This window comes from Schistocerca serialis, chromosome 8 (assembly GCF_023864345.2).
Source record: "Schistocerca serialis cubense isolate TAMUIC-IGC-003099 chromosome 8, iqSchSeri2.2, whole genome shotgun sequence".
In the NCBI taxonomy this organism is placed as follows: Eukaryota; Metazoa; Arthropoda; class Insecta; order Orthoptera; family Acrididae; genus Schistocerca; species Schistocerca serialis.
In genome coordinates, this window is record NC_064645.1 from 505,332,337 (window position 1) to 505,344,756 (window position 12,420).

At 40.5% G+C, this 12,420-nt stretch overlaps 1 protein-coding gene across 1 annotated transcript in view; it reads left to right on the forward strand.

The window, feature by feature from the left end:
- The window catches only part of LOC126416100 (polypeptide N-acetylgalactosaminyltransferase 35A), a 162,173-nt gene that overhangs the window by 54,785 nt on the left and 94,968 nt on the right, over positions 1-12,420 (forward strand). Inside the window, exon 4 of the mRNA XM_050083599.1 lies at positions 5,486-5,652. Coding sequence (XP_049939556.1) covers positions 5,486-5,652 — 167 coding nt within the window. The remainder of the gene's footprint in view (positions 1-5,485; positions 5,653-12,420) is intronic.

A 12,420-nucleotide genomic window follows, 5' to 3' on the forward strand; every position in this document is an offset into this window, starting at 1 on the left:
TCAAAGGCATCTAAGCTGAATGTGCTCTCGCTGTCTCTTGATTCCAACACAGTAAAATTCACTGTCCTATTGTGAGATTTGTAAGTGGCAGGCAAACTACACTGTCCAAGCACTGGAATTTCCTGTCTGTTGTAAGTAGTGAGGCGCTCGCTAGATTTAGAAATGCATGGTGAGCCTAACTGTTCGTACTTGGCACGATTAAGCAAAGTTACTGAGGCACCTGTGTTTAACTGAAAGTTCACATGACAGCCAGCAATTCGTAATGAAACAAACAGTTTGTTAGGACGTCATTGTACAGCATTGGGGTGAGGAGGAGGCACAACTTTAATCTTACTTCTTTCAGAACCTGTTGTAGGTTTTGAAAACACAGTGTTCACTGCATATGCATGAGCCTGTTTTTTCTGGGAGCAAGCAGAATTGGCGTTTTTGTGCCATTGCAGACAAACTGCTTGGACATGGCCTTTTTTTCCACAGATGTAACATGTTGCGTGATTTGATGGGCAGTCCTGTCTTTTATGCCACGCAAAACATGTAGGGTAAGACTTCACTAAATTCACAGGCCTGTTTACTTGTCTACATGGCTGTCCGTGCAGCTGTGTACATGCCCAATTTTGTGGCCACGTGGGACAGTCGCGAACAAGGGGCGACTCGACCCAACAAATCGGGGCCTGGTCAAACTTATTGGCTGCTATGGCACCTGAATCATATTGCTCTAAGATTTTCATTACTTGAGGAAGGGAAGGATCAGAATACTTTAAGATCTGCTCCCATATCCTACTGTCTGGGACATTGAATATTATAGCATCACTTGTCATGAGATCACTGTAAAAGTTGCCAAAAACTACACTTAAATTTACACTTCCTAGTCATGCCTGTTCAGGATTTTTTCTGCAAGTGAAAAAAACTTATATCTGGCTGCAGCTACTTTGACTTGCTGGTCATAATATTGAGTTAATGCAGCGACTACTTGTTCATAACTAAGTTGAGAATAGTTTTTGTATTAATCTGGACACTGGGGACCTCACGATCAAAAGGAAGTATTATGCCTTGACAGTACCTTGAATATGATGACCTTGACAGTGTGCTTGGAACTGAAAAACATGTGTCAGATTCCTCATATTGGCCCTCTGCGACTGAGGTGTGAGGGCTGGGTGTGAAGGGGGAGGGTAGCCATGGTTCACACAAATATGTTAAAGCAAAAAAGCAAGCAAAGCTTCTGAAAAGAGAAATTTGATTAGTTCTGTGGCTCCCCTCCTGGAGTACATGCAAGAACACAGCAACAATTGAGCAAATAGAAAGAGCACCCCGGCAAGCTAAAACACAAGAGAAGCAAGCAAAGTCTTCGGCCAAGTTGATTATCTTCGATCTGCATTGAATTATCCTTGTCACCTCTGTCGTATTGTCATCGCCACTGTGGAGTCTTGTACCACAGGAATCAAGGGAGAGGATGTTGTTTGGTGGCTGGTATCCTCTTTTACAACACAACTGTACACACATATTAACAGGGTTCTTTATTTACTTAAACAGATAGCTGCTACTTAACTTTAACAGTGTCCATGTGTTGTGGTACAAGCTGTTCAATATTATTCCACATTAGGCTCACTGCTGGTGAAGTACAAGTTCCGCTATGCAATGAATGACAGAAGCCGATCTGGAGTGCAAGTTTGCATGTCAGTGAATGAGCTAGTGACTGAGTGACTGTGCTAGTGCCTGTGACTGACTGAGACTGTGACTAACTGACTTAGACTCCCGGTCAGCGATGGCGATCTAAATACTTGTGGCCGAGAGGGCACTGGTGGCATGTTGCAACTACTATCAACCTCCTTGCTACATCTTTGCCGACGAGTGTCCTACGACAGCATACGCCAGCAAGGTATAAATACCGTCATAGTAGGGTTTTGTTCCTCTTCTCCCCTCTGAACTAGATTCAGCACTTTTCTTACCTGTCCACCCAGTGAAATGTTTTTAGGTGTCATTTTCTTTCTGTCTTACACACAGTGCAATTTAAAGGAGCACTACACATAAGATGTGTTTTGTTTTCATTGACGAATCATCATCATCATTGGTGGTTCTGTAAATATAGCATACATTATACATTGAATATAATAGTGGGAAACATTCCACGTGGGAAAAATATATCTAAAAACAAAGATGATGTAACTTACCAAACGAAAGCGTTGGTATGTTGATAGACACAAATAAACACACACACACACACACACACACACACACACACACACACACACACACACACACACACACAAAATTCAAGCTTTCGCAACCCACGGTTGCTTCATCAGGAAAGAGGGAAGGAGAGGGAAAGACAAAAGGATGTGGGTTTTAAGGAAGAGGGTAAGGAGTCATTCCAATCCCAGGAGCGGAAAGACTTACCTTAGAGGGAAAAAAGGACAGGTGTACACTCGCTCGCGCGCGCGCCTGCACACACACACACACACACACACACACACACACACACACACACACACACACATATCCATCTGCACATATATGGATATGTGTGTGTGTGTGTGTGTGTGTGGTGTGTGTGTGTGTGTGTGTGTGTGTGTGCGCGAGTGTATATCTGTCCTTTTTTCCCCCCTAAGGTAAGTCTTTCCACTCTCGGGATTGGAATGACTCATTACCCTCTCCCTTAAAACCCACATCCTTTCGTCTTTCCCTCTCCTTCCCTCTTTCCTGATGAAGCAACCGTGGGTTGCGAAAGCTTGAATTTTGTGTGTGTTTGTGTTTATTTGTGTGTCTATCAACATACCAACGCTTTTGTTTGGTAAGTTACATCATCTTTGTTTTTAGATATACATTATACATTCCTGCATTTTAATTCTGTAACAATAATGGAAATTCCCGGATAGGGCAATATGTTAAGTAAGTGGAAGGCAACCACTTGCCTGTAGCGGATTGATGCATAATGCACAGAAACATATACATTACTAAGAAATAGTCTTTGCTTGTAAATGCTGTATTTACAGAACCGCCACTGATAACGCTTTGTCAATAAAAGCATAACACATCTGGTGTAACACTCCATTAAATTGCAGTACTACAAAGAAAGAAAACACAGAAAACATGCTTTTATGCGACAAAGATGCCAGAGGTGCACCATATTCCCGCCCCATGTCCATGAGGTAATGCTGCTAGTGATATTCAGGGACAGCAGAAACAATGCTCAAACTGCTGTGTGATGAATATCTTTTTAAAGATGTTGCTGAGCTGTGGATTTCTTTTTGATGGGGGAGGTGAAGCTCTTTGGTATATGAAACCACCAGAAGATCTGGTTGTCCAATGGGCTAAACTTGCAGTGATTATTCATGGAACACCTGGTTGTCTACAGCATAGACAACCATTAGTGTAGAGATGCCCATTAGGCATTAATGTAAATAGATGACATTTTCAAATCCTGTCTAAAACAATAACCATCATGTGGCAGTTAAAACACTCTCTCTGGACACCATTAGCATTCAAACATTCATGGACTTGCAAGGAAACAATCCACCTGTGACATTTTTGTAACATAAAAAAGTGTTCCTTTATATCTCCTCTAAACACTAAAATTTTATATACATTATTTTTTACACCTTGTATTGCAAAGAGTGACTTCAGCTGAAGGTTTGTAAGTATAGACCTGTACATGTTGGTTTCCAATAAATGCTGTGACCCATTCTGCCACCTAGAAAACAGGTTTGAGAATGGGAGCTGGTCACTTTGCTAAATCTCAGTGGGGAAGTGGATGCCTGGATACGGGAAGTTAAGGTGCCGTAGGAAGTCTTGAAGACAGTGCTGTCAATGCAGCCAAATAACAAGGAAATCATATATTTATTTCTAATTTTATCAGCTCTTCCAGCAGTGCTACGCCAGGCAGATGAAACAAAAACAAATGAAATAAAGTATTGTGTGCGTGGGCGTCATAAAAAAAATAGAAAATACAGGTGTAGAGTCATTGTAAGTGTGATGTTAGATCCTATGATGGTGTGGCATCCTAGGTGAAGTGAAGTATGAATAGTGAAATGAGAAGAGATAACAACTCACTATATAGAGGAAGCCCAGCAGTACATTGGCATTTAAACAGCATGTTGGACACTGTAGAGTAGTGTCTGAACATGGTATCTTCTTCAGAATATGTGCACAAATGTGCCCCCTCCCCCCTTTTCCTCCCCTCCCCTCCTCCCCACTTCACTGCAGCCCCCCCCCCCCCCCCCGTGCATGTGCATACATGGCCCCCCCCCCCCTTCTCCCACTTCACTGCACGGGCCTCGTGCACGTGTGCCCCCCCCTTGCGCACACACACACACACACACACACACACACACACACACACACACAAATTGCTACCTGTGTCTCAGTACTGTCCAAGCATTTTGTGCCTTTTAAGTACTGTGAATAACAACCTCCATGCTCGTAGCTTCATCACTTCCTCTCTACAATGAGCTGTCTTTTTTTCATACCATTGATCAAATATACATTGTATATTTTCCATGCCTGCTCGGTGAAAATGGCCAAGAGGTGGTTAGCTCTTGAAATCAGGCAAAGATCTTCCTTGCTCCATCAACAATTTATTGACATGGTTAAATGTCACACAGGCCTCCCTAGTTGTAAAGTTTCCCTCTCAGATATATTGGAAGCTTCATTCTGAAAACTATATTTAATTTACTAAAAACACACAAAATAATGTTTACTACTATGTTTATTTCTTCTGGTAGTCATTCAGTCATTGTGCATTGCCTTGACTACCAAAATTTATTAACTGGTTCTATGACATTATTATATTTGGGGAGAAGAGGAGTTTGTGGCACAACTTGACTAGAAGAAGGGATCGGTTGGTAGGACATGTTCTGAGGCATCAAGGTATCACCAATTTAGTATTGGAGGGCAGCGTGGAGGGTAAAAATCGTAGAGGGAGACCAAGAGATGAATACACTAAGCAGATTCAGAAGGATGTAGGCTGCAGTAGGTACTGGGAGATGAAGAAGCTCGCACAGGATAGAGTAGCATGGAGAGCTGCATCAAACCAGTCTCAGGACTGAAGACCACAACAACAACAACGACATTATTATTAATTTGCACTATTTTCTTGTCTATATGTTGGCTGCACTTTATTTTTGTCTCTTTATTGTTACTTCTCAGGCATACTTTCAAATTTGCTATTGTAAGATCTCCTCATGATTATGTAAGTTTATGTGCCAAAGAGAAAACAATACATTGTCATCCACAGAAAGAAAGTGATCCTGTTATTGATACATTAATGTATATTCCTCCTCACAGAAAAATGTTGTATATGTTATCAAGTGCAAGTCATTTCTCTAAATGATTAATGCTCATTATAGGCATTGCTTAATTTTCACTATTTGATTGTGTTTTATTACATTATTTCAGTTCTCTTAATATTTCTTTGAGAGAGAATTACCAAAACACTGCCAAACAAAATTTCTGTCAGATTTTCTGCATTACACTATTTGTGATTATTTTACAGGTGTGCAAGAGAAACATTTGACACAAAAGATCTGACTGCCAGTGTAGTGATTTGCTTCTACAATGAACATCCCGCAACACTATATCGAACTGTTCATTCTGTCCTGAACCGTTCATCATCAGACACACTGTTTGAGGTAGTTCTGGTTGATGACTGCAGTGATCAGGGTATGTTCTACCTTTAGAGTTAAATACTATAAAATCCAGTTACACCTATTATTCACAACAATTGCAGTGTTACGAATTAAGTGAACACACAGTATTAATAATTGTATTATTTTTACTCTGTTATGTGACCTTAAAGAAGATGAATTTATGGAAATGAAAGTAAACTAAGAATTATTGACTGGTTGAAAACACATTTCTGCAATTACATCCTTGTTACATATATTAGGATCTGGCATTTACTCATAGGAAAAAATAGTTCATACAGTTTCCATAAGAAAGATGGTGCCCTCCAATGTACATGTTTTGCATGCAGATTTCTTTTTTTGTGAATGTTGAGCCTTGAGTTGGACTTTTAAAACTTATTGATTTGCATCCATTAGTTATTGCTACCTTCAAATCACTTTCATTGAAATTCATGAATCTACATATCTTTCGAGATGTATAATGTAGCTACCATAATAATTATAACAGAAATTTTCATTTAAATTCAGTTTTTTATTATTGCACAAATTAAGGTATGATATGGAAACAATCCCAAAAGTTGCATTTCTCATGTTAGACATCAGTCCTTCAGGTACAATCTTCCTGTGTACTGACTGATACAAGTATCCCCGCAGGTTGCTTGTTTGTCTGTAACCATCTTGTGACTAGCTGTACATGAATTTCAATCGTCTTTGTCATATTATTGTTGCTATTGGTAAGGTTTTTGGCGATTATTTTATTTTTTTGATAGTATCAGTGTAAGTAGTGTGAACAAATTCATACTATGAAAGATTGACACAAACTGTAAAACAGGTGTTCACGCACAACAGTTAACACATTAATGAAACTGACATTTATAGCAAGTTATTTGTACATAATTTGTTTGGCATAGAAATTGGGCAAGAATCCCTTAATTTCAAATGAATTTTGCATATGTTAAGTTTTTTACATACAACTGGCTTATTTAGAGTGCCATATGTAAGTAATAATGTTCTTTTATTTTAGAAACTGAACATTTTTGTGTATGGCTGGCTATGGGGTAGTATGTAATTTGTTTGTGTTGGAATTTGATGAATTTTATAATGTAATCTGTGTAAATATAAGTCAAATAAAATTATCTTCTCATTGAACCGAGAGGAGGCAGTATGGCAGGTACAGTCAGATAAAACACTGGAGAATTGTAGACTTTAATCCTCAAGGATTACTGATGTCTTTAATCGTGTATGGCAGAAAATTACAGAGCTAAATACGATATATTGGAGTAAAAATAACTTATTGCTCCTTTCTTTATATTGCAACCAAAAGTTACACCGTAACCGCAACAACAGAACGGAACACAGCTCCACACAGAATGAACATAAATATCTGGTGACACATACCATGAAAACAGAAAATGAAGCCAAAAAGAAACAATATAAAAAGGTCATTGCTGTCAACAATTACTTCTCTGGAGCTAAAGTGGTTAAAAACAGAAAATGAAAGATGTGGAAAGCATTAATCAGCAATATACACTTGTGACGAAGCAAGCTGGGATATTTTTACTTCCCCTCTTGTTTAGCCATCTGCCTCCTTAAAATTCATTTTTTCACTTTTAAATAATTACCATTAACGTACGTGAGTATAATCTGCATTTCACATAAGAGAAAGGTTGGCCCTCAGTTTTAAAGAATTTGACACCAGATCTAATTTTGTGCTTAGCTTTATGTATGTAATTGATTTTCTGATTTATTTCGACTATTTCTAGTTAATACTTTTATTATAGTGTGAAATCTGTAATTGTTCCATAACTTAAATTCCATTGTTGATGTATAAACAAATATAAATTCTATACTAATTGTAAACATTTGGAAGACGAACTAATAGTATTCTTAAAGTATTTATTTGGCTGTATCAGAAAACATATTAGCAAAACCAGCCCTTAATTAATTACAAAATAATTAACAGTTATGTCCAAAATATTGTAACAATATATATGTTAATTTCATCATTTAAACAAATAGTTCGGCCTAACTCTTGTTGTAGAAGAAACTGCTAAAAAGAACCAATTTTTCGATGTATTCAGTTAATTTAATAATATACATCGAACAATGTGAAGTTTCAGTACCTATTATTCTGAGGCTATAAAAGGGCCCAATTTTTGGTCTCGAGGCAGTCAGTCCACGGCCGAGTTTCAGATGAGGAACCTGTGTTGGTTAGAACGACAACAACGCATCAACTTAACAGCGAAATAAGTGTTACACCAATAGATCATGTGTTTAAGCAATGACAGTGTCCGATGAATTTATTTGAAAGACTGTGAACCATGTGGTTAGGCTTTTACTGCTTGTAGATGTTCAATAGTAAACTATTGTAGCAGTATGTGGATGTTCGCCTGCAACCTATTAATGAGGCTTATCGAAAGTTAAACAGTAGTGCACTGGCCATATAACTGTGTGTTATTGGGGGGTTGTGAACAGTGAAAGTAAAGTACTATGAAATGCACATGTGCAACTGTCAGCTACATCATTTACAGTAGTCAGTGTTGCACTTCCACAACCCATTTTTCAGCCTGTGTAGCAACGCAGTATGTCGACACCAAAGACAACAAACGAAGAAATAAGGCAGGGAAGGTCATCGCACACTGATGGAAAAAAAATAACTACACCATCAAGTAATTGTGCAACATAAACAAAAACTAGTAGGTGTGTTTCTGCATCTAAAACATAATCTCTCTTCAAATTTCATGCTGGCCATGGAGGAGAGATGCTAGTAGTGCAAATCGGGAAGCAAATCAGATTTGCTTTAAATAAACACTGTAATAGTGAGCATTATTTACCTTTGAGATTGGGCATGGTGAGTTGTTGATAGTCAAGAATGCCTTCAGTGCGACAAAGACGCCATTGTCACCACTTCACTAAGTTTGAACAAGGTTAGGTAATAGGGCTACAAGAAGCTGGATGTTCCTTCCGTGATACTGCAGAAAGACTTGGCAGGAATGTAGCCACTGTACCTGATTGCTGGCGGCAGTGGTCACGAGAGTGTACGAGGGGGGACCCAAAAGTAACTGGAATCATAATGCTGCACATCATGTACTTGTAGTAGCAGGTTATGCTGACAGAGGGTTGTAGTAGGAGCTCTGTTGAGTCATTCTGTCACACGGCATCACCCAGCAGTGAGAAGTGTGGTTTCTTTGGCAGTTCTTTGAGTGTGTGTACAGTGCAGACGTGACACGAGGAAATGGCTAGTTCTTACGAACAACGTGTGGCAGTGAAGTTTCTTGCTCGGCAAGAACGCAGCAGAAACTATTACGATGATTCAGACAGCCTACAAAGACCATGCTCTTTGTAAAATGCCAGTGTACGAATGGTTTTCTCGGTTTAAAAAGGGAGAAATGGTGGTTGAAGATCAGCTCCGTTCTGGTCGACCTTCAACTGCTCGAAGTGAAGACAACATCGACAAAATCCGTGATCTCATTAGTGAAGATCAACGCAGGACAATCGACCAACTCGAGAACTTGTCCGGGTTGTCCTGGAGCTCAATTCAGCACATCTTGACCATCAATTTGGGGATGCGAAGAGTGGCAGCAAAATTCGTGCCGAAGCTTCTTACCGGAGATCAAAGGGATTGTCGCGTTCAAGCCTGTCTTGAAATGAAGGACACGTTCAAAGATGATCCACATTTTTTCAACAATCATTACAGGTGATGGAGTCATGATGCTATGGGTGCAATCCAGAAAGTAAACGTCAGTCATCACAGTGGAAGTCACCTGGCTCACCTTGACCAATAAAAGCTCAACAAGTGAAATCGAATGTGAAAACGATGTTGATCTGTTTTTTTGACAATAAAGTAATCGTACACTCTGAATTTGACCCTGAAAACCAGACCGTAAACCAACAATTCTATTTGGAGGTTATGAAACGGCTTCGCAGAAGTTTGTCGCAAAATCGTCCGGCTTTGTGGGATTCTGGCGTGTGGTTCCTGCATCACGACAACGCTCCTGCGCACACAGCTCTCAGCATTCGCCGGTTTTTGGCCTCAACGAAGACGCCAACCTTGACCCACGCACCAAATATTTGCCGGATTTAGCACCCTCTGACTTCTTCCTATTCCCGAGGATGAAAAGAGACTTGAGAGGGAAGCGTTTTGCGGATGTGGAAGACGTAAATCGCAATGTCATGAAAGTGCTAGCAGGTATCAAAGAGGATAAATTTAAAAGGTGCTTCAAACATTGGAATGAATGTTTGGACAAGTGTATTAATGCTAATGGAGAGTACTTCGAAGGAGATTAAGGTTGTATTTGAAAACAATAAAGCATATGATTTTTAGAAAGAAATTCCGGTTATTTTTGGGTCCCCACCCCCACCCCGCCCCCACCCCTTTGTATGGTCGTAGGAAGACAGGGCTGCAGATGGCCACATGGCACTACCAAGAGCGAAGACCATCGTGTTTGGCATATGGCTTTGGCGCATCATACTGCATCTGCAGCAGCAATTTTAGCAGCAGTTGGCACCAGAATGCAACAACGAACTGTTGCAAATCAGTTACATCAAGGGCAGCTGCAAGCCAGATGCCCTATAGCGTGCATTCCACCGACCTCAAACCACTGCCATTTGCAAATCTCATTGGAGGCAGGGTGGAGGTCTGTTGTGTTTTCTGATGAAAAGTGGTTATGCCTCAGTGCCAGTGATGGCCATGTGTTGGTTAGGGTGATGCCAATTGAGGGCCTGCAACCAACCTGTATGTGTGCTACACACACTGGACATAGGCCTGGAGCTGTGGTCTGGGGTGAGATTTTGTAAGGCAGCAGGAACTCTATTAGTGCTGTCCCACGTACCCTGACTGCAAATCTGTATGTCAATCTGGTGATTCAACTTGTGCTGCCATTCATGACCAGCATACCAGGTTGTGTGCACCAGCAGGATAATGCTCACCTGTATACCACAGTTGTAGCACAACATGCTCGAGAGTGTCGACATGTTGCCGTGGCTTGCTCGACCACCAGATCTGTCTCCAATTGAGCATGCAGGGGACTCCATCGGACAACATCTCCAGTGTCATCCACAAACAGCATTAGTCGTCCCTCTATTGACTGACCAAGTGCAACAGGCATGGAACTCCATCCCACAAACTGACATCCAGTACCTGTACAACACAAAGCATGCACGTTTGTATACTTGCATTTAATATTCTGGCAGTTGCACTGGTTATTAATGTCCCATCATGTCAGACTTCCAATGACTTATCTCACACTTAGATTAATTGTGGAAGCAAAGGGAACTTCACAGCAAACATAAACATAGCCAAAGCCTTGCAGACAAACAAAAATTACGCAAAGCGAAATGTAGTGTGAGGAGGGTTATGCGAAAGGCGTTCAATGAATTCGAAAGTAAAGTTCTATGTACTGACTTGGCAGGAAAACCTAAGAAATTTTGGTCTTATGTCAAAGTGGTATGTGGATCAAAACAAGATGTCCAGACACTCTGCGACCAAAATGGTACTGAAACAGAGGATGACAGACTAAAGCCCGAAATACTAAATGTCTTTTTCTAAAGCTGTTTCACAGAGGAAGACCGCACTGTGGTTCCTTCTCTAGATTGCCGCACAGATGACAAAATGGTAGATATCGAAATAGACGACAGAGGGATAGAGAAACAATTAAAATCGCTCAAAAGAGGAAAGGCCACTGGACCTGATGGGATACCAGTTCGATTTTACACAGAGTACGTGAAGGAACTTGCCCCCCCTTCTTGCAGCGGTATACCGTAGGTCTCTAGAAGAGCGTAGCGTTCCAAAGGATTGGAAAAGGGCACAGGTCATCCCCGTTTTCAAGAAGGGATGTCGAACAGATGTGCAGAACTATAGACGTATATCTCTAATGTCAATCAGTTGTAGAATTTTGGAACACGTATTATGTTAGAGTATAATGACTTTTCTGGAGACTAGAAATCTACTCTGTAGGAATCAGCATGGGTTTTGAAAAAGACGTGTGAAACCCAGCTCGCACTATTCATCCACGAGACTCAGAGGGCCCTAGACATGGGTTCCCAGATAGATGCCGTGTTTCTTGACTTCCGCAAGGCATTCGATACAGTTCTCCACAGTCGTTTAATGAACAAAGTAAGAGCATATGGACTACCAGACCAATTGTGTGATTAGATTGAAGAGTTCCTAGATAACAGAACGCAGCATGTCATTCTCAATGGAGAGAAGTCTTCTGAAGTAAGAGTGATTTCAGGTGTGCCGCAGGGGAGTGTCGTAGGACCGTTGCTATTCACAATATATGTAAATGACCTTGTGGATGACATCGTAAGTTCACTGAGGCTTTTTGCGGATGATGCTGTGGTATATCGAGAGGTTGTAACATTGGAAAATTGTACTGAAATGCGGGAGGATCTGCAGCGAATTGACGCATGGTGCGGGGAATGGCAATTGAATCTCAATGTAGACAAGTGTAATGTGCTGCGAATACATAGAAATAAAGATCGTTTATCATTTAGCTACAATATAGCAGGTCAGCAACTGGAAGCACCTAATTCCATAAATTATATGGGAGTACGCATTAGGAGTGATTTAAAATGGAATTATCATATAAAGTTGATCGTTGGTAAAGCAGATGCCAGACTGAGATCCATTGGAAGAATCCTAAGGAAATGCAATCCGAAAACAAAGGAAGTAGGTTACAGTAAGTTTGTTTGCCCACTGCTTGAATACTGCTCAGCAGTGTGGGATCCGTACCAGATAGGGTTGATAGAAGAGATAGAGAAGATCCAACAGAGAGCAGCGCAGAAAATAAAACTTAAGTTGCAA